This window comes from Cygnus olor, chromosome 8 (assembly GCF_009769625.2).
Source record: "Cygnus olor isolate bCygOlo1 chromosome 8, bCygOlo1.pri.v2, whole genome shotgun sequence".
NCBI classification, from domain to species: Eukaryota; Metazoa; Chordata; class Aves; order Anseriformes; family Anatidae; genus Cygnus; species Cygnus olor.
Window position 1 is genome coordinate 28,179,952 of NC_049176.1, and position 20,963 is coordinate 28,200,914.

Below are 20,963 nucleotides of genomic sequence, written 5' to 3' on the forward strand. Positions count from 1 at the left end.
CATTAACATACTCTTGAAGGTCACAAAAAGGCAGTTTTCATTTCATCTCACTATAGAGTTTACCCATGTGATACATTTCTTCCTGTTTAGTGCAGACAAGCTCCAGGGTCATTCTAAACTTTAATCACATTAAAATAACACGGTAAGAGGTCCTTTTATTTTGATAATTTACAATACCAGCTATTGAAACGAGCTTCACATTAATTTGGGAAATACACAAAATGACACTTCTATCCCAGTCTTTTGTGGGCAGAGAACAATTCACTGTCCACTTAATAGCTGTAATAGCCCAAGACCAGATTTTCCTACAATAATTACACTGTCTCTCAAATTTATTGAGGTTCAAGTTTCCAGTTGTCTGCTGGGAATGCTTCATTTATGCATGAAGTATCTCAGCCCTCTTAGGCAGAAGAAAAGCAGGGAGACATGGAGGCTTGTTCAAATACAAAAGTCTCCATAGATATCATTTTTTTTTTTCTATTTTAACTAACTAATAATAATGTTACAGAGTCCTTGTGCACTTTTGTTCCTGCCCAGAAGCCCTCAGGGGGAATTTTGAAGGCTATGTGCAACTCTACGTGCAAGTGGTTTTCCAATGGCTGTTTTTTCCCTTTTTTTTCAACACATGAAAACTAAATATCCTTATCTTGTGGCTATTCTCTTAATAATAAACAACCCATGGTGTTTTGCTTTGTATGGTGTTATTTTCTCATACTTGTGCACTTGCACATCCACTACTTCTGCACTGAGATCCCAGCCTGCTAAAAGCATTAAAGCCACCACCCGTGGACAGGTTCACACAGCAGCTGGGATAGGACAAAATTTCAGAGTGAGGGGGCATCTTCCTCATCCCAAACTAGTTTTAAAAATGAGGGTTTAGATCTCCATGTTGCAGTGACTGCGTAGGACCATCCCAAAGCCCTTCTGAGCCAGGTGATAATTCCCGGCGGCTTTGGACATGGGACACTACCTTATGGGAATGGCAAAGGGAAAAAGCTGAACTGACATCTCCATGATGTATCTGGGTGGTGCATGTCCCTCTTAACAGAATTTTGTAAGAATCTTCAGTTTGCTGTGCTGGGAAGTGACCACGTGCACCAAAATTACAGGTGTTGTGGGAAATAAAATGATTTTCCTCCTTCAAACGAACTGGAGGGTACAGGGTGGGCAAGAAACACAACCGCCTCAATAGGGCCTGACTGACTTCCATGTGGAAACAGTCTAATATATTCCCTTGCCAGAAAATTGAGAATTTGTTTCCAAAAGGGCAAAGGCCTCCAGGACGTGTCCTGATTCTTTGTGATCTGATGGGTGCCGTCGTCAATGATTTACCGCAGCATGCTGGGCCGGGGGGGCTCCGCCCCTCTCCCAGCAACACTGGCCCCACGGCCTGCCGAAGCCTCAAGCTTTTGCTTGTAGCTAAATAATAGCAAACGTTTACATATGGAAAAACAATGTGGTGGAGCCTGCGTCAGGTTTCTCCTTTGATTCTCGCTGTATGCTCGTTGTCTCTAACAGCACATCAGGGCACGGCTGCGGCACACGGGGAGCCGGCGGCGGTGCCTTCCCAGAGGTAAGTCTGCTTCCACCCAGCTCTACGTACAGAAACTGCGGGCCAGTCAGTCAGCCCATCAATTTCGTCTTGACTTGAGGCATGTGCACACTGTGCTCTCTGTAAACAGCTTCCAGAAAAAAAAAAATGTTGGCCGTTATCCAAGTCCAAGTGAGGAATCATAATTCCTTCTTATATGAACGGTTTGCACAATGGGTTTTCTTTCACAGATGACTATTAAGCCTGCTTAAACATCTTTACCAAAATCACCATATTATTTTGGGGCATTTGGAGTGAATTCCTTATACAGGAAGACTTACAAAGAAATATTTTTCGTATTCATTCTCATAATAATTATTTTGCATTTGACAATTAACAAGTGCATGTACACAACCCAATTTTCAATCCAAGCCAGAAGCATGTACCTCTATTTTTTTTCTCTAAACAATATTATTAACCTATACAACCGTCATTTAAGCTTTAAAGGAAGGGGATATACAAGTTATTTTTTTCTAAAGCTACAGTGTCATGATAGAAGAGTTGGTTTTTTGTTTGTTTGTTTGTTTCTTTTTCCTACAATTATTAATTTCAGGCTTGTTGTAAAAGCAAATGTGATTTAGAAGGATCAAGAAAAGGTATCACTGATAATTGGAACGTGAAGACAAGGAGAAGGCAGAAAGGAAAAAAAATCATGGTAGTGATACACTTAATTATGAAGGCTTATTCTGATAATCCCTTTTGAAAATGAACAAAGACGAGATTTTTGATGTTTGATGAACTTATCAAACAAGGCAGAATAATGAAGAGGTAAACATGAAATCCAGTCGAAGGTGAGCCAATTAAGTGCTTGGTGAAGTGCTGAAGGACACGGCCCACAAAACCTCCTGTCAGAGCCAGGAGGGATCGGTACGGGTGCCTCCTCCAGTGCCGTGTGTGTCTGCAGGATCCCGCTGTTCTCCCGGCAGGTGATGAGTGCCCACGGGTTCCCTGCCCGAGCCGCTGTGCCTCTCGTCTGGTGGCCTTGCTGATGAATGCCCAGTGTGCTCCCTACCTCCGCTAATTATCGGGATTTTTCTTTGGGCTGCAGTCTTGTAAGTAAAACAGACTGCTCATTAGTTAATTGCCAAAATAATGATGATAATGTTTTGGCTTGGCATAACCCCTTAAAATGCTTTGAAGGCTGTGGCAACTGGAGAGTCATTTCTTTATGCCAGAGACTGCTCCTCAAGACAAAGAAATGTGTAAAAATGAAGGTTGTAGGAGTGGGGACAGAAACACAGGTATCATAATGACAGGGCTGGGTGGCAAGACAAGTATTTGCTTGCTATTGTACAGTGATATTCAATGTATGTGCAGAAACCACTGTGATACACAGCTCTTGCCATTTTCTGTTTTTTGTACTTTTTTTTTAACATTTCCCCCTTCACAGAATCTAGGTATTTCCTTTTAGAAATAGTCAGCCAATGAATCCTCGTGGTCAGCACAGCCTTGTGGCTTGCCGCTCAGCACCATTGGTGCATCCATTCCCACTACCATGTGCATGGGCATCAAACCCTGTCTGAAAAAATACTGATAAGTTCAGAATGGTGTAAAAAAAGTGAAATTGATTGATTTCAAACCAGGTGACAAACATCACTAACCCTGGAGTTTGTGACGTGCTCCTGAGAAGAAAGCCCCAAAGAAACTTTTCCTTAAAATGTGAATTTTCTGGACATTCCTTCTGTCTCTCAGTGTGTTTGGCCTCTCGTGTATGATGTACACAATTTTATTGCAATCTGCCTAATGGAAAGGGCTAGGATCTCCCAGGAGAGCAGGAAACCAGAGGCAAAATGCTCAGGTCCTACACCTGCTGCCCCAGACCACATTTTGAGGGTGGACTTCTTGGACAGGGCGGCTGGGGTAAGACGGCCACCCCTGCTAAGGGTCTGCCCTGGCTTCCGTTTCCTACAAAACAGATTCCTAATAGAAGAAAACACAGAGATCATTTTCTCCCTGCTGGCCTCCAACCCTTCTTAAAGCACAGCTTCAAAGCCCTTAGACCACTCTCTTCTTCTCCTCAGAAGAAGCAGCAGAGATGTTAATTCCCCAGCTCCTGTCAACTGTCAGCTGAGCCAGTGGTCAGCGTGGACTGATTGCTTTCCTTGCCAAGGGAAAAAAGTAAGGCTCCACCGTTATGTATTCATTTATCTTCAGATGTGTCTGCAACGAGGATGTACACACATTAATTATATATATTATACATATTCATCATTCTGAAGCACCCCGTAAACTCATCCAAATATGATGGAGGTGCTCCTCTCGTAGAGAGGCTCTTACTTTCCCTGGTGTAAATGGAATAAATTTGTTTAAGGCAGCAGAGCTGCAAAACACAAAATCAAGGCAAAAGGTGGAAGAATCAGGCCAGAATACTTGGCCAAGACTTCCCTTTTCAAATTCAGATTTAATTAAGTATCCCCTGATTCTTAATGCAAATATTCTAATGAAAAGAAATTAAAAGCAACCTTCATTCATCAGCTCCTGTTCTCAATTTTCGATATAATTTCACGTCTTCATAATTCAAGAATTTATTTTCAAATACCTGACATAATTTTGCTTTCTACTTAGTTTATATCCCTGTATTTTTGTTCCTGTGCTTATAATCAGTAAACGATTTGGCTGTTCTCTTTTTTTTTTTTTTTTTTTTTTCCTGGTTTAAAGAGCAGCAATCCTCATTAATAATCCATCAGAAATGTTTCAGGATCAGTGTTGCAATTAGTGTCTATGTCCATCTGAACCCACTACATCCCAGTACAAAATGTGCGATCAGAAAAATTCTTTATTGCTTCCGAGGTATAAAATAAGGAAGAGATTTTAAAACAGTCATTCCAGTCCCCCCCAAAATTCATTTGTTTGAACTTCGGGCAGTTCTCCTGAGCTCCCAACTCTCTGCTGATTCTCTTCCACTTATGCACAAGGCTATGTGTACGAGGACTGCACAGATAAATAACAATTCGGGTAAAAGCTATAGATATAATTGCGTTACAGCCCGTGGAGGTAATGCTGACGGGGACACGAATTAGGTGTTTCTCTCTTGTATGACCCAGCACCGGTACCGGACGCTGGTGCAGCCCGCGGGGTTTGCAGGGCAGCGCTGCGTGGGGGACCTCTGGGATGAGCAAGCTTGCCATGCTGGGGAGACCTGCACCGGGGCCCCCAGCTGCGGGAAGGACTTTCGGTGCGAGGAGACCGGTGAGTGAATGGGGCTCAAACTCCCAGTTCGGGTGGGTAGACCGAGGGGAAATGGGTCAGACATTGGGGGGACAGAATGACATTTGCCGTAGGTAGATCTTTGCCAAAATGCATTCCGGCTGGCCAGCAGGATGGTGAAACAGTGCAAGGAAAAATATGAGATTTCCCCATCTTTGGGGGTTTTCCACTTTTACGGAAGTCCTTCCATGTTACACTTCGATTTGGAGAGAAAACAAGGCATGCGTGACATGGAAAAGGTTAATTTTTCAGTGGAATAAAGATTCTAGAAATATTCTGCTCCAACAGCCGTGCTGTGTGCTCACATCCCCCTCCATGGGCACCAGCGCTCCCCCAACACACACTTCCTCTCCCTGAGAAAAACGCAGCTCAGTCCTGAACCCAACCAGCAATCTGTTGGGGTGAATTATTTATTTTTAGCCATTCCCAGCTCTGAGGACTGGGATATGATACGGCTGTTCTCGGGACGTTTGACTCACCTTGGCAGATCTTTGCTTTTGCATGAGTGGCTTGAGTTCCCACCTTGAGCATGTAATGAAAATCCTAATGATATTTGGAAATACACAGCAGCTCTGGGGGCAGCTCCTCAGCTGGAGCATGTCATCGCTGCTCCACCACTTCCCTCCATGACTGCCATGTCAGGGCTTTCTCCTCACCCTCAGAAATTAAAAAAAAAAAAAAAAAAAAATAAAGTCCTTTCAGGTTGTGATTCCTGCAAACATCTGTTCTTGCGCTACGATTATTGCAATAAGCTCCTGATGGAGCAGTGCAGTGTCCAACACACAGCATGGCTTCCTGTGGCACTGGAATACGTGTGCAGAGCAGCAAAATCAGGCTGCCAAAAAGTTTTCCTGAAGGTGGCCAAGGGATCTCCTGTCCCTGTGCATTCTAGGTCGCTGTATTAAACGACATCTTGTGTGCAACGGCGAGACAGACTGCAGAGATGGGTCTGATGAGAATAACTGTGAGGATGAAGATATTGAAAGCCCCTGTGAAGACCTGTACCCAATCCCAGGGTCTGAAAAAGCAGCACAGGGGTGAGTAATTAATCAATAGCTGCTACTCTAGCAATCAAAGCAGGAGTAAGGTTTTCATATTTCTCCTCCTTAGTAAGAACAGTGCTCCATGAACTGATACCATGCTGTGCAAAACCCAAAGGAGAGTGACTGTCCCACACAGCCATGGGTAGCTATGACAGAGGCTGGAGGTCTTGGCCCAGCTTTTATTTCAAATTCTTCTCAGATTTACTGCCTGACCTTGACCTCTCTCAGCCACTCGGTACTTGTGAGTGTACTCTTTGTGCTCATGTAACAATATATCTCAGTTCTCTGTGTCCTTTCCATAGCTGATGGAAGCAAATATTAAAGGAAACAGTAGGCGTTGGAGGTGCAGCATTCTGGTGGCTTCCATTTTTATTGAGAATATTTGACTCCAGGATTTAGGAATTTGGAGCATAGATTGAGGGCAGAGAGCCTGAGCACCAAACGGAAATAAGCTGAAGTATTTCTATGCATGAAAAGGTTTTAGGCTATTCAGCTTCCAATTTTGATTATGCAATATAGAAAAGAAGTCTCTGGAACGAATTTAAAGGCAAATTTCCTATTGTGAAATTTTTGTTTTAAATCCTGTGTCTTAACACAACTGCTTAGTTTCATTCGGAGAGCATGAGCTACAGTATGACAATGTAACCAGTCATCGGATAATTCTCCCATACAACACTCTCCTGAGTCAATGAGATAAATGCATCTCTGGCCCAGGAAAAGTCCATCAAAAGTTTTTCAAGGCATCTATTAATTTGCAGTCAGCACCGCATTTAATACTGCTCTCTGATTTGTTTTCTCCACAGAACACACAAAAGCAGTAGCATTTACTATCCTGGTCTTAAAGATGATTCCCTGTTGTGAGGAGCAATGCTGCTGTCTAGTTTGAATAATGTTTTCATTTTGAGTCATCAAATTACAGGGAATATTAAGTAACAGGCGGGATTTGGGAGGGCAGCAGCTGTGATGGCTGGAAAGCAGGAGGAAAAAGGCGTAAGGAAATAATAAGCGTGACTTGGCAAAACAGGAGGCTTCAAGTCTAGGGAGGGTGCTAACTCCACTGAGAAATGAGACCGCTATTAAAAGGAAGGAGATGAAATTAAGATAGGAAACAATTACAGAGACTGCCAGGAAACCCTTTGTGGCAGGGAGATGCATCAGGCTGCAAAAGCTTAGGCTGGGACTGGAGAAATCCCAGTGCTGTCGGACTTTCACAACTGGGCTCACGGGGATGGACTGGACAGTTTAACCGACTTCTTCTTTTTCTAGGATCTGAGTCTGAACTAATGTCTTCTGTTAGCTTTGGGAAGGAGACAGCAAAGAGAGAGCAGACCGAAACCTCAGGTTACAGTTGCTATCCCAGTTCCAAGCCAAAGACCTGAGTATAGATTACGTGCAGTGCTGTAGTGTCAGGAGAACAAAAATGGGGACAGTGTCTGTTGGGGAAAAAAAAACACAGGATAACTTTCCGAGTGTTATTTCTTTCAAAGATACAACATCCTAACACAGGAGGAGAAGCAGTATGTGTATGATCCTAATTTTGGGGGGGGGCATTGCGAGTCCGTCTACAATGGGGAGTGGCGGGAGCTGAAGTACGACGCTGCCTGCGAACGCCTCTACTACAGGGATGACGAGAAGTATTTCCGCAAGCCTTACAACTTCCACGTGTACCAGTTCCTAGTGAGTACCTTGGGTGGTCAAATTCGGCAATGTTTTCCCAGCTAAGGGCCCGACTTGTTATAAAGGTATTGTGCACATTTTATCGGGGGAGAATTCACTACGTGTTGTCTTTCAAGGCACCTTCCTCCGGCTGTCCCCAAGACAACAGGCAATCGGTGATATAAATGCAGTTTTATGGCACATCAAGGCACTAACGTGCTTTATCACCCAGGCATCCCCACTGCTTATTCTGGCCTAGTCAGAGCGAAGATAAATGTTTTTTTTTACTAAATTCTGCTATTAATGAGCTGTAGAGCTTGCGTGAGCCACTTGCCTCTCCAGGGATGAAATTGGCCATGTGTAAAATAGGAACAATGCTACCAGTTCAATCTTTGGAAGCATTTAAGTCTATGGCATGGCTATAAGGGACATAAATCTGAATTCTGAGTGAGACAAAGATTCCGAAAGCCATCACAACATGTATCACAACGCCTGTGTGCTTTGGGGTGACATCTGACTTTGGATGTTGGAAACTGAACCTATTAGAGGGGGGACTTAAGCTGGGTGTCCCGTGTCGTAAGTAGGTGCTGTTAAGCATCTGTCATGCTTTTTGCAATGGATGAATGAAATAAATATTATTCCAAGGCAATATTACAGCCAAAAGCCCAATGCAATAGACTCTCCCCACAGGCAGAATCCCCTTAAGTTCCCAGTTGAACCCAGACAGACCCACCACACCAGCAATGTTTTCTTCCCGCTTTTACCTGTGACTGCTAGTGGAAGCACACCTGCACCACGGACACATGGGGAGGGATGTTCAAGAATGTCTCACATCTAGGCTGCCTTTGGAGTTTGTACCTGCCTGGGTCTAGGAAGACACTCATGACCACGTGAGATGCCATTTTTCAGTGTTGGAAATTTATCTGGCTTTTTATAGAGATGGCAAATGGCACAGCCCAGCCTCGGCAAGGCTGCTAAATTCCACGTGCTGGCAAAGCAGAGCTGTCAAAGGAAAGGTCACTTCTCTAAAACAGGCAGAACAATGTTTATTTTCTGATGTTGCCCTCGTAAGTGGCTGGATCACTGCTGCTGACTTTTTTTCCTAATAAATTCATCCAGAAGCAGGCAGGAGTGGAAAAAAATCACTCCAAATAGTCAGGATTTGGCAGAGTTGCAGGGAACTAGAAGGAAGGCTTTATAATGGGAAGTGTCAAGGTAGCTTACTAGACACTGTTACCAGACCTGCCTGTAATGGCATTGCTTTCTGGGGCTAAACACAAACCTTTCCCCTGTCTGGAGACAGATGACACAAAATGCATGGCTTTATCTGCATCTCTCACATATTTCCAAATTAAATGGCTCATGACTGAATTCTTTATTCTGTGTTCACTGAAGTCAGTGTTGGTGCCATCAGGAGCATCACTGGCTTCAATGGAGGTATGATCTGCTCCTTAAAGAAATATTGATTAAAAAGGAAGGAAAACGCCTGAAAAATTAATGTGTGCTCCTTTCACTTTAGGCTCATGCTGATTCTGGATTCTCTTTTGAGTTTTATGAAGATTCAAAAGATCTGCTTAATGCCCTTGGAAGTAGTAAAAGCAGAGGAGGTGGTTTTACCTTTGGGATTGGACCTAAATCGGTACCTGTAATGCTAAACCTTGGCTTTTCTTTATCACGTGGCAAAGGATCCCTGAAGAATTTCACAGAATACAATGCAAAGGTAAAAAAAAAAAAAATCAGCGACGCGTATACTCCAATCATGTCATCTGTGCATTGCATGGTCTGGCTGTAACTTACGTCTGTTTATTCTCTTAATTGCATTTTTTAACACATAGCAATTGTACCTTAATTTGTTCGTGTAATTGCAAATGTATGATCGTTAGTAATCCTGTTTGTTGTTCTTATTACATTTTAGCAAACAGGGAGTGGGAATAAAATTGAATTACGAAGTACCACAACACATGTCATCTCACCCCATCCTGTTTCATGGCTACGTTAAGCACATAAATAAAAAATGCTTAAAGTGACGATGAGGGAGGAGGAAATATCAAGATGTTGATCAAAACAGTTGTCCTCGGGGAATGATTTCCAGTAGCAAATATATCTTGTTCCAATTAATACAAGCTGCCTTATGATAGGGAAATATGTCACTTTTGAAGAAAGGTTAAAAAACCATGATATATATATATATTAAAAAAAAGAGCTTCCATTGAAAAGGTTTATTTTTCGTGAGTTTACATCATGGAGTAGCTGTGGTGCTTTTTCCCATCTAATAACATGAACACTGATATTTCCCACATATACCATTCCTTGTCTTCTCTTCTCTCTTGGCTGCTGACAGCAAACAATACAGAATAATTACTTTGATGGTGTTCCGAGTTGAAATGCCCTTAAAAGCTGTTTGAAATTGGCACCATTAGAGTATTTACTGTGCACTTGTCTAGACTCACACGACATTTGCAGCTGAACAATGGTCAATTATTAGAGGAATCATTTAAGGGGCTGGTCCTGTTGCCCTGGCACCTTGCCTGGGGCAACGGCCAGTCTAGAGGAGAAGCCACGGAGCTGGTGGTAGAACAAGGAAATCCTCCTGGGTCAGCACCTTCGCAGCCAGGGAATCCCCCTGCTGCTTTGTCCCACATCACTGGTCAAGGCTGTCAAAATAGATAATAAATAAATAAATAAATAAATAAAAGGCATAAGAAGCATGGAAACAAAAACCAGAAATAGCAGAAATTTGCACACCAATAAAAAAACCCAAAGCACCCACACCATGACTCTGCCCTCCACCTCACACATTAGAAAGAGACATTGAAAAAAAAATTGCCACTGATTTCTTTTAAAGTTGGCCTGCTTTTCAAGCCCTTAACCTACAGTGACTGTTACAGATTCAGGCTTTCCTCTGCAAACCAGACTAGAAATTACTTTTTTTTTTCTTCAGTGAATATTGATTGGCAGTCTTTGCCCACAGGAGGTTGGATTCATTAGAGCTGTGACCAAGGTGCAGACAGCCCGTTTCAAGATGAGAAGGAACAACATCGTTTTGGATGAAGACATGCTCCTCTCCCTGCAAGAGCTTCCAGATGCATACAACTATGGCATGTATGCCAAATTCATTGATGACTACGGCACCCATTTCATGACATCCGGCACTATGGGAGGTGTCTTTGAGTACATCCTTGTTGTTAACAAAGAGGAAATGAGACGAAAAGGTTAGAATAATGCATAAAATTCTCTGCTCACAACTTTCTGCTCTAAACCAGGCATTTCCCACCTGGAGACCATGGAGTGGGTCCAGCCCACCTGAATAATTCATCTGGTTGCTCCCCATACCCATCATTTCCCTGGGCCCTGGGAGGGTGGATACTCATCAGCCCCTCCTTGCCAAGCTAGCTGGTGTGTCCTATTATATGATAGGCACCAAAAATGCACAGTTGGCATGGGGTACAGGTATCCATGTGCTCTTTATGAGATGAACACAACTCACTGCATAGCAAGGGAGAAGCTCAAGTGTCACAAACTACTTCCTGAGCTAATTTCAGAAGAATCTGGGTAATGTTTTTGTAGTTTAGGAAGGAATCTGAATAACTTTTTCTCCCTTTTTTTCAGTGCTGTTTACTAGACTTCTCTAAACTTCTCTTATTGCTTATAATCTTTGTTCTGCCCAGCCTTATGAATGCTCAAAGACTGCAAACTCAGCCAGAGTAAAGAATAATAGCCCACTGATGTTTTAGCATCCTGGTAGTGAGAGTTTCAATTTTCTGTAAATGGAAATAACGCTTTGCACTTGGCAATACCATTGCCACTTTACTCTGGTTAATGTCATATCTGAAGACTAACAGAGCTCTGTTAGCTCCAGTTCTCAACAAATTAGAGTGTATGAGACTGGAAAGCCATACCTCTAAATCTCAGTTATATGAAATATCCGCTCCAGATATCTGGACTACAAGAATAGCCATTACTGGAGAGCTAAAGCATAGCATTTTTCCTAATCGAAAACATAAGACGCAGAACAACAATAATACGGTACTTCAGTACACTAACCAGATTGCCAACTTTTGCAAAGATGTTGACAGTGCAATAGATCCCACTTTGCCTAAACATCATCATCCTGATCTTCTGAGGGTAACTCCACCTCGGTAACTTCAGGCTGAATGTTTATGCAAAAGATAATTGTGACCTTAGACAGCAGGTGCAAATTGCCACAGTTGATGCAAATTGCTATAATTCCATTGATTTCCATGAGTCTGCCCCAAATTCTGCCATGGACCTGCCAGTCTGAAATGGTTGGGTACCATCAGTACTAGTATAAGTATACACTCCATAGTGAGTGTTAACCATGCCAGTTTTTCCTGTGAGGACCTACCAATTAAGAGAATTTTCATTAAGTCCCTGAACTACTAATGTTTGGAAACATGATGCCTCTTCAAATCATTTATTCACTTTGAAGAGTGAGTGATATAGAACAAGAATAACATCTTGGCAAGCAAGTCTTCAGGAAGCAGACTGCCAATTTCAGAGGAAGAATGAATCACGAGCATGTGGAGGGAAGCTATTATTTTACTTTATCTTGTGCTTGTTGTGTATCTGAGGAGATTTACTGCTACAACATGCCCTCTTTTAGGAAAGAAGGATGCTGAAATTCAGCAAAAGACAAAAACGTGCCCCAGTAGAGATGTAATTTTCCTTCTAATGTAGCACATTTGTGTAATTTTCATCTAACTCAGACTCTGCTAGAAAGTCCACATTTGTCAAGTCAAAAAAAATGTCTTTCCATTGGTGATCACCACCATGCTTGAAGGCTGTATTTGCAAGAGGATTAGCCACGTCCCCTGAGGGATGGTCAGGATCAGGGTGTACGTGCTCAAGTCTTGCAAACAAGAGCTTCAGAAAATGAGCTGGAAGCTCTGCAGATGCCTGGAGACTTTCTGCTGAGCCCCTGCAGGGCTGAGCACCACAGCACCAGCTTCAGATCCACCCATGCATCCTGAGAGCCCACCTAGCCCAGGAGGCTACGTGTTAAATGCTTCGGAAGAGAAAATGCTCCTTCATTTATTTTTATTTTTATTTTTATTTTTATTTTTATTTTTATTTTTATTTTCATTTTTATTTTTATTTATTTATTATTATTATTTATATTTTTTATTTTTCCCTAGACTGATGACTAAGCCAGTAGTGTTCAGGAAATAAAGTCCCCAGGCTGAGTCCTCTCTAAGTGAAAGATACCTGGGGGGGCCAGAGCATCCAGCTAGGCATAGGCATGAGCTGGACTTTAAGCACATAAAAAACCCTTGATTTTGAAAATGAAGTCACCTTCTGGGTTTAGACACCCAGGAAGAGACCACAACCCACTTGTGCAGAGTTTAGGATGGCAGTTCTGCAGCCAGACCTGTTTCTAGCTTTCAGGCTGCAAGGGCTTCTATGGATGTGGTCATGAGTGAAATAAATACATATGTCAGAACGAGGTCCCTTGTTGCTCTGCCATCAATATTTTTCATTACTTGTTTTTAAAATAGATTGTTATGGTTCTATTATTTAGCAGAAAACAGTATAATGTGTTCACACATTACAAGAACATTTATGGGAGAAACATTATGCTCAGAGTAAATTAGAAAGAGTCTTTCATATATTCTGATTAATTCAAAATGCAGCAGTAAATCTTATCACTTGAGCACATTCAACTATCGCAAATTATATCTTATAAAAAACTATCAGGGCTCCCCCCTCAAGTGCCAATATTTTCTATGACCACCCTTTTGCAGTGATAACCACTTTTCATTTATCAAGATCTGATCTTGCTGCAACCAATAGCAAATTGTATTGACAGACCCTTGCTGAACATAATTACTCAACAGGAACCATGGCAAATCAATTAATCAGGGTGTTCCTCAAGTTTAATTTTATGGCATTCCAACACCAAGATGAGCAATCACTCATGGTGCTTTGGGTGAATGAACTTTACCCACTGCATTTACAACTGTTGAACAGCTTACTACGAGTAATTGAGTGCTACACATTTAATCTTCCTCAAGGGGCCCGTTTTGCAATGGGATGTAATTTCCCATGAAGTCTCGAGCATGCTTCAGGTCCCACCACTTTGGCTCCAGGACTTGGAGTCCCTTTCCTGGGACACTGAGCACCTTCTCCAAGCCAATGAGCAGCCCCGTGCCCACACGGCTCCAACTGGCCCCTCCCGCAGAGCAGGAGCTACAGGAGCTAATTAAGATCAGGGTCTTAAATATGAGCAAGATGAGGCGCTGATCCCTGGTACTGGGTGAGGCAGTGCAGCTCGGCACTCCGGGTCCAGCCTCGATCATTAAACTGCTAAGCCACGATGCACAAATCCTGCTGACCTCTGTGCCTCCCTTCCAACAGGGTGGTATTGATCGCCGGGCTGCTTTGTAAATCACTTTAAGATCCTCTGACAAAAAGAGCAACGCGAAAGTTACCTATTACTTACAATACCTGTATTTACTGAAATCAATGGATTTTTTTAACTATTCCAGAAGATGGCCTTATATTTGCAGGAGGCTGAAGTGTGTACAAAGAAAAACCAAAAAACAGGCTGTGTGAAATATGCGCATTGCTTACCTCGGTGAAGCCACCTCATTAGCTCACTTCTCCCCTCTGCAGTCACTTCATGGGTCTCCAGTTACAAATTTGGGTGATGTATGCGGCAGTGCTGTTGGCAGCAGCACAGCACCGTGCTGCAGGGCTTTGCAGCTCTCAGCACACAGCTTTTGCAGGTTGCTTCTTGAAGATGCTACTTAAACCACTAATACACAGGTCAAACCCTCAGATTAGGAAATTAGCTAGGATCTGTTGATTTCAACTGCTGTTCCCAGCTTTAGCTATGAGTTAGTGTGTGAAAATGTTTTTATTTTTAAATAAATAGGCTGAACAATGAAATACATGCTTGAAACCCTGTGTTAAGGTATTCGGTTTCTTATAATACTTTCTGAGGAAACCACTTTATGTCAAGGAAGTTTCCCTATTCACTTGTGCAGTAGGCCCAACATACCCCAACAAAAGTTTGGCTTTGCCACTACAAGACTAAAGCCTGTCTTCTGCTATGGAATAATTCTTCAAGTTGCAGACCATGCAATTAGATGAATATTTTCTTAATAGACATAAAAGATATCATGAGGAAAATGAACATCATCCACTCAGTACGAGCCACTGCTTTTACTGGTCTCATTGTTGTTTTGCAGAAATCCGCTCTGAAGACGTCATGGCCTGTTTTGGCCTCTCAGCTGGTGTTTCGGTCAAAAAGTTTGCCATGGAAGTGGGAGCATCCGCGTCATACTCTCAATGTGATGATAAAAAACTTCTGGAAGAGGGTATGCTGGGGGGATAGGTCTGTGGCCACTGGGCCCGGGGACAGAAGTTGGGTTACACTAGGGTGTGAAAAGGGTGTTCCGGTGCCATCCTCAGACACAGCTCAGGCCCAAAGGTGGGACCAATATGTCTTCAGGGCCAAGTCCCCAGCGGTACTGGCTCCTCTTGAAAGAAACTTGAGTTACAGCATCTGAACAGAAATATATGTTGCTGGGTGAATGGGTGACTGGGGAGCTCTGGTCCCTTTAGCCACCCCAGGCCAAGAGTGAGGAACCTGCGAGAAAACACTAAAACCAGGTCCGAGACTCCCCCAAGCACCCCTGGGGAATGCCCTGTGGCTCTGGTCCTTCCTGCACGTGTCCCATGTGCCACCACTCTGGACCAAACATGTTGCAGAGCCCCAGCTGGGCCCCGTGGTTCCCACACTGGCCCAGAGAGGGCAACATCGGTGACGATTAAAGGAGCCAAATCTGGCCATAAAAAGAACTCAGAGAGGTTAGGAAGCCCCAGATTGTAAATCACTTTAGCCAGTGATGACCAGACACAAAGGCTGGAGCCGCGCAGGACCTTTGGGTCACAGTGTTTTAGGGCATTTGGGATGCTTAACTCGTCACCCATCGCCTTGTACAAGGCCAAGGGGGAAGCGGAGCGCCCATTGATGTGGGGACCACAGCATCGTGCCTCTGGTAGCCCCTCTCATGAGTGATCTCACCTCAGTTTCCAGAGTAGGTGTGGAAATTGTAACTAAATATATGGGTGTAATTCGACTTTTCAGATGAGCAGAGCCACAATGCCATTGTGGAAGATATTATTCCCCGGATTAAAGGTGGAGATACTGCTAGCAGCGGAGGGCTCTTAAACAGTTGGGACGGCAACATGTATCGTCGCTGGGGAAGGTCATTAAAATACAATCCTGCTATTATTGATTTTGAGGTAAGGCTTTCTGCAGTTGAAGAAACTCTGCCGCTATAACGAATGAAAGTGTAGTCGAGCAGATCATTTCGTATTTTTATTGTGATCCCATCACAGAACAAGATTAAATGTAATGGGCCACTGATCTAGTAACCTCTTATTCATTTCACAATGGGGAGTACATCTCCCATCGACAGCATCAGCAGGGAGACAGACAAGGAGCTTAATGCTGGATTAGTGCCGAGTTAAGTTTTTGATGTGTCCCCAAGCAGCTTGCCAATGAACGGCTCTCCATAGTTGCAGCCATCCCCATTATTCTCTGTAATGCTCCTGCCTTCCTGTATAAGCAGGGGGCTCATAGGGGAGGCAGCCACCCCCCCCGGGAAGGCTTTGCACAGATGCCCCCCCCCTCCACTGCATGTGCTTCAGAGCCACAGTGGCGCTGCCTAAGCTCTGCACACCACGGTGGGTCTTGCTCTGGGTGCTTCCAGGAGTTTTTGGAGCAGGGGAGCCCACTTTCTTAGGTGGGTCCTGTCTCTCTCCATGCTCTGCTAAGAGGGTCTGTGGTGATCAAAATCAGCAAAGTTCTCTTCCTGCCTCCTATTTTATCGCATATCCCATAAAATGGGAAGGTTGCTGAAGCATCCCACAGGGCTTCGTGGTGTGAGGGAAGGCCCTCAGTCATGGCATGGGCACACTGCCATGAACATCCTTCTCATCACCACTTGTGGGCACCCAGCAGGAAAGCCAGACAGTGGAAGAAAGGAGATGGGCAGGTGGAATTTGGAATGATCTGTGTTATTGTCGGGAGAAATGGGAATCTTTCTGGGCAGCGCCCTGGTGGCAGAAAGGCCAGTTAAAGTACAAGTGCTTTCAGTTACAGCTGAACGCATGCTGCAGGTTATTCACCTTTCTTCACAAGTTCCCATCAATTCTGGGCAAAGCTTATTGCAATTTTCCAGTAAACCACATGCTGACCTGTCTGTTGGCTGCTTTTGGAGCTCAGCAACCTCTGTGCAACCAGCAGCAGTTCAGGCTGCTGATAAGCGCCCACGTCCACTTCAGCCACTCTTATCTGCAGCTCACGCTCGTTTGTTAAACAGGCCTGTGCAAATTTGTCTAAGAGCCCTTCCCAAAGCCTGGCTGGCCCTCCCCATGAATCACTCCCCATGTGCTTGTGCAATGAGGTGATGCCCAGGACTGCCCTGGGACCAGTGTCCACCAATTCCCAGCCAGGCGCACCTTGGACGTATGAATATGTCCTTGCAACAGCCTGGAGCTCGCAGCTTCATTGTTCATTTTTATTACTGGCAAAACTGGAAGGGCTGAGATTTTTCAGGGAGCCATCTTCTAAACATAGTTGAATGCCTAAAACACCCCAAAGAGATACATTTTGAAAGGCAGAATGGTGCCACCAGCATTGGGGCCTGTTGCCCTTCGGCTAATCCAATCGATTTGATATAATAGGTTCAAAGCAGACGCCAGGTTACAATTACAGTTGTCCACATAGGGCTATTTTTGCTGAATGGTATACAAGAATTGCATTTTGCCACTGGAAATATTGCAAGCTTGTTTTTAAAGCTGTAGATAGCTCAGTATTATTTCACTTTAACAAAGGGTAAAACATAGGCAGGTAAAAGTCTCCATGCTGTGCCTTTACTGGATTGTTCGCAATCTGGTCACCATCAGTGGTAGGTCAGTGTTAAGTTTTGATGATACCCACAGTCCAAAGCTCTTACCTAAATGTTTTGCTTCAAAAAGGGAAAAAGCATGAGAGAATCTCTGACATCATGGTAGCACTAAGAAACTAATCAAAAAATGGGCTTTCTGTGGTGTTTGAATTTATCATTTGCACCCACACTGAAACTCCAGTGCAAGCCAACCCTGCACAAACCCCTAAGATGGGAAGAGTTTTGGGCCAGTGGTTTCCTGCTGGGGCCTATCACTGGTAATGCATTTGTGTGATGTACATGGGGCTATCAAAGAAGACAAACTCTTTTGCTCAGCCCCGAGCTCATTCAGCAACCTCCCTGCTCCCTGACTGCGGCCTGGCAGCACCTGGGCCTATGCCTAGATGAAATCCCCAAACTCCACTTTTTGTCTCCATCCTGCACAGCTGCAACCCATCCACGAAATTCTCCGCAGGAGCGACCTCAGCAACATGGAAACCAAGCGGCAGCACCTGAAGCGGGCTCTGGATGATTACTTGCTGGAGTTCAACGCCTGCCGCTGCGGACCGTGCCAGAACGACGGCGAGCCCATTCTGGTGGGCGACACGTGTGTCTGCCAGTGCCAGCCGGGGTACGAGGGCCATGCCTGCGAGCGGAGCAAGCGCCCAAGTAAGGCCCCGGTGTGAATGAGACTGTCACCCGGTCCCTGCTGACTGGCATGGCACATCCTGGGCATGGCGATTCCCTGGAGCACTTGGGGCATCCCGAAGTGGATGCCTGCTGCAAGGGCAGGAGTGCAAACCCCGGCAGGCAGGGAGGGAAGGGAGGCTGAAAGGGTCAGGCTACGTGGTTGGGAAGTGATGCTCCAGTGAAGTGCCACCAAAACTGATGTTCCAGTAAAAAGTTGCCAAATTGCCAGGCTTCCCCCAGATAGGGAAACATTTTAATTAGAGGAAACTATCTATCTGAGAAAAAAAAAAGTGTCAGTCCCCAAGTGACAGGCTTTTATTTATGCTTTATTACTTTATGTTCTGTTCTAAAAAATGAAATGGGTGGCAATAAAAAGCTAACCTCAGAACACGGTCTTCTATTTCAAAAAAAATGCCAGGATTATTTCTAGACATTTGTGTCCTGATCCGTGATGATGAACATTTCCCAATATCAGCACTTGAAGCTGGCAGAAAATTAAATAAATAAATTCATCCTGAGACCAGTTCCACCAAGCAGAGCTCCAGGCCTTCAGCTATGTGTTCTTACTTAGGGTCTCACCATTGGAAAATCAAACCTGTGATGAGCTAAGGAGTAAGAGCAGAGATGGGTAGATGGCTTATGAAACTGAACTCAAAAGCACTGGTTCAGTGACTCCAAAGTGGGTTTCTTTTAAAAAAATCTCAAGTTCTTTGAGTTGTCTCCAAATCCAAGGAATCTGCCTGAGATGAGGCACATGGAAAGCTCAGGACCCAGACAAGCTGCTCTGAGCATTGTTGCTTTTAGCAGTGCTGGGGGGAGCTTCCAGCTTACGGGAAAGGAAACAGATTTTTAGTTTCAAGACGCATTTAAGACCAAAAGCAGTTTTGTAAAGACCGATGTTTCAGCAGACAGAAACCCCAGTGTTTCATCCAGCACTAAGTAAGAGCACACAGATCCATTTTTACTGTCTGGATTAATAAAGTGCCCAAGCCAGAAATGAAGGCCAGTTGAGTAAATAAAAAATGACAGTAAATGACAGCCATCAAGCACTCCCATCATTCAGGAGTGCCACCATGATCTATAGTATCGAACGCTCCTGACAACTCAGTCTGTCCTGTAATGAAAAAGCCTCAAAATGACCTGTCTCCAAAGGGACAGGCAGACTTTTCAGAACAGCTCCATGACAGTGACGTTAGGAGACGTTTGTCCCTTGCGTGGAGGTGGGAAAGTTAGTGCAGAGGGAGCTACCAGCAGCCCTTTGGGAAAGGGAAGTCAAATGGCAGCTCTTCAGAGGAGAGAAAGAAAGAGCTCGCAGTATATTTTATTTTTATTATTTTATTTATTTTATTTTTATTTTATTTTATTTTACTTTGTTTTACTTTATTTTATATTTTGCTTTTATATTACTTTTAAAAATTATTCTATTTTACTTTATAGTTTGGTTCAGCCTCTTACTCGATATGCTTTTCCAGGCACTGGGACGAGCGGGCGCTGGAGCTGCTGGTCGCCCTGGGCTCCCTGCCAGGCAGGCTCCAGGAGGCGCAGCCGGCAGTGCACCAACCCTGCCCCGCAGCACGGCGGGGCACCCTGCGTGGGGACGAGCGTGCAGAGCAAAGCGTGCTAAAATCAGCACTGCTCCCCAATGGTACGTGCTCGAGGTGTTTTGGTGTCTGTGCTGGGCAATAAATACGGCAGGCATAACTCTGCAACTGCATTATGCTGGGGACGAAGCATTGCATTTACACACGTAGGGGGATGAGCTGGATTTGCTGTACAAAACCCAGCTGCTGTCCAGACAAATTGCTCAGGCTGATTGCGTGCGTGCCTGGCTGCACCCTGCTCCACCAGTGCTCTGGTTGGACAGGTCCACTGGTGTTCCCACTGAGTCCTCTGGTGTCCCCACTGGGTCAGCTGGTATCTCCAGCAGGTCCACTGGTGTCTCCACCAGGTCTGCTGGTGTCCCCATTGTGTCAACTGGTGTCCCCACTGTGTTAACTGGTGTCCCCACCAGGTCCACTGGTGTCCCCACCAGGTCACAGCCATGCTGCCAGAACACAGGAGGTGGCGGAGAACCAGCACAGGATGCTTTGCTGCTGCATGACCGTGGGGCTCTCGCTGCTCATGAAATACATTTACTAAAACTGTTTACTTAAGTAAGCTTCACTCGCAGAAATTTTTATGTTTGCCTTTGGAAAACAAATTAAAAGCCCACGATCCTTGCATTTTTATGCAGTTGGTATTGACATATGTACCATGAAACTTTTATAAGTTGGCACTGTCAGATTTTTACGTCTAGCATATTGGACAGGGCTGCATTTTCAGTAAAGCCATATGCTGATCTGTACGGGAGGAAGCTTAAGCCCAAAGACACCAAAGAGCCATTGCAAAACGCGAACTCGAACTAATGAGGAATCCTACGTAAACAAGTAAAATGATAAATAGAGAGGCTCAAGTGAAACTATTCTGCAGAGGGTGTTCATGCACACGTGAAGGCTGCTCCTCTCTCAGATCAGTGATGGACTGAGTATGGGCACACGGGCATTTTATCTCCCAGGCACCCAGAACCAGAGAAGATGCTCATGGGCTGCTTGATTTAAGTTTTTTTGATTTTGAATGTAAGGTGTAAATCTCAGCACAAGAATACACATGGTACTGAACTGCATCCAGAGACTGTGGCCAGAGCCTGCAGCTCAGTGCTCTTAATGAACTGCTGCAAAAACACGGGGTGGGCAGAAGGTGAGCAGCACTTCATTTCACTGTGCTTTTCACTGCAAGGAAGGAAAGGGCAAAAAAAAAAAAAAAAAAAAAGAAAAAGCCCTGAGAAGGAATTAGGCATTAGGAAAAGCAACACCAGCA

General features: G+C 44.3%; 1 protein-coding gene across 1 annotated transcript; it reads left to right on the forward strand.

Annotated features, from left to right (window-relative positions):
- The first annotated feature begins 1,454 nt into the window (after window positions 1–1,454).
- On the forward strand, window positions 1,455–20,003 carry C8A (complement C8 alpha chain). Its single transcript, XM_040565818.1, has 11 exons — window positions 1,455–1,573; window positions 3,613–3,709; window positions 4,636–4,780; window positions 5,691–5,835; window positions 7,329–7,518; window positions 9,017–9,217; window positions 10,469–10,709; window positions 14,709–14,837; window positions 15,599–15,768; window positions 17,864–18,086; window positions 19,580–20,003. Exons 1-11 carry the CDS (start codon window positions 1,455–1,457, stop codon window positions 19,729–19,731), a joined length of 1,812 nt encoding a protein of 603 aa, XP_040421752.1. The 3' UTR covers window positions 19,732–20,003.
- Window positions 20,004–20,963: the final 960 nt, after the last annotated feature.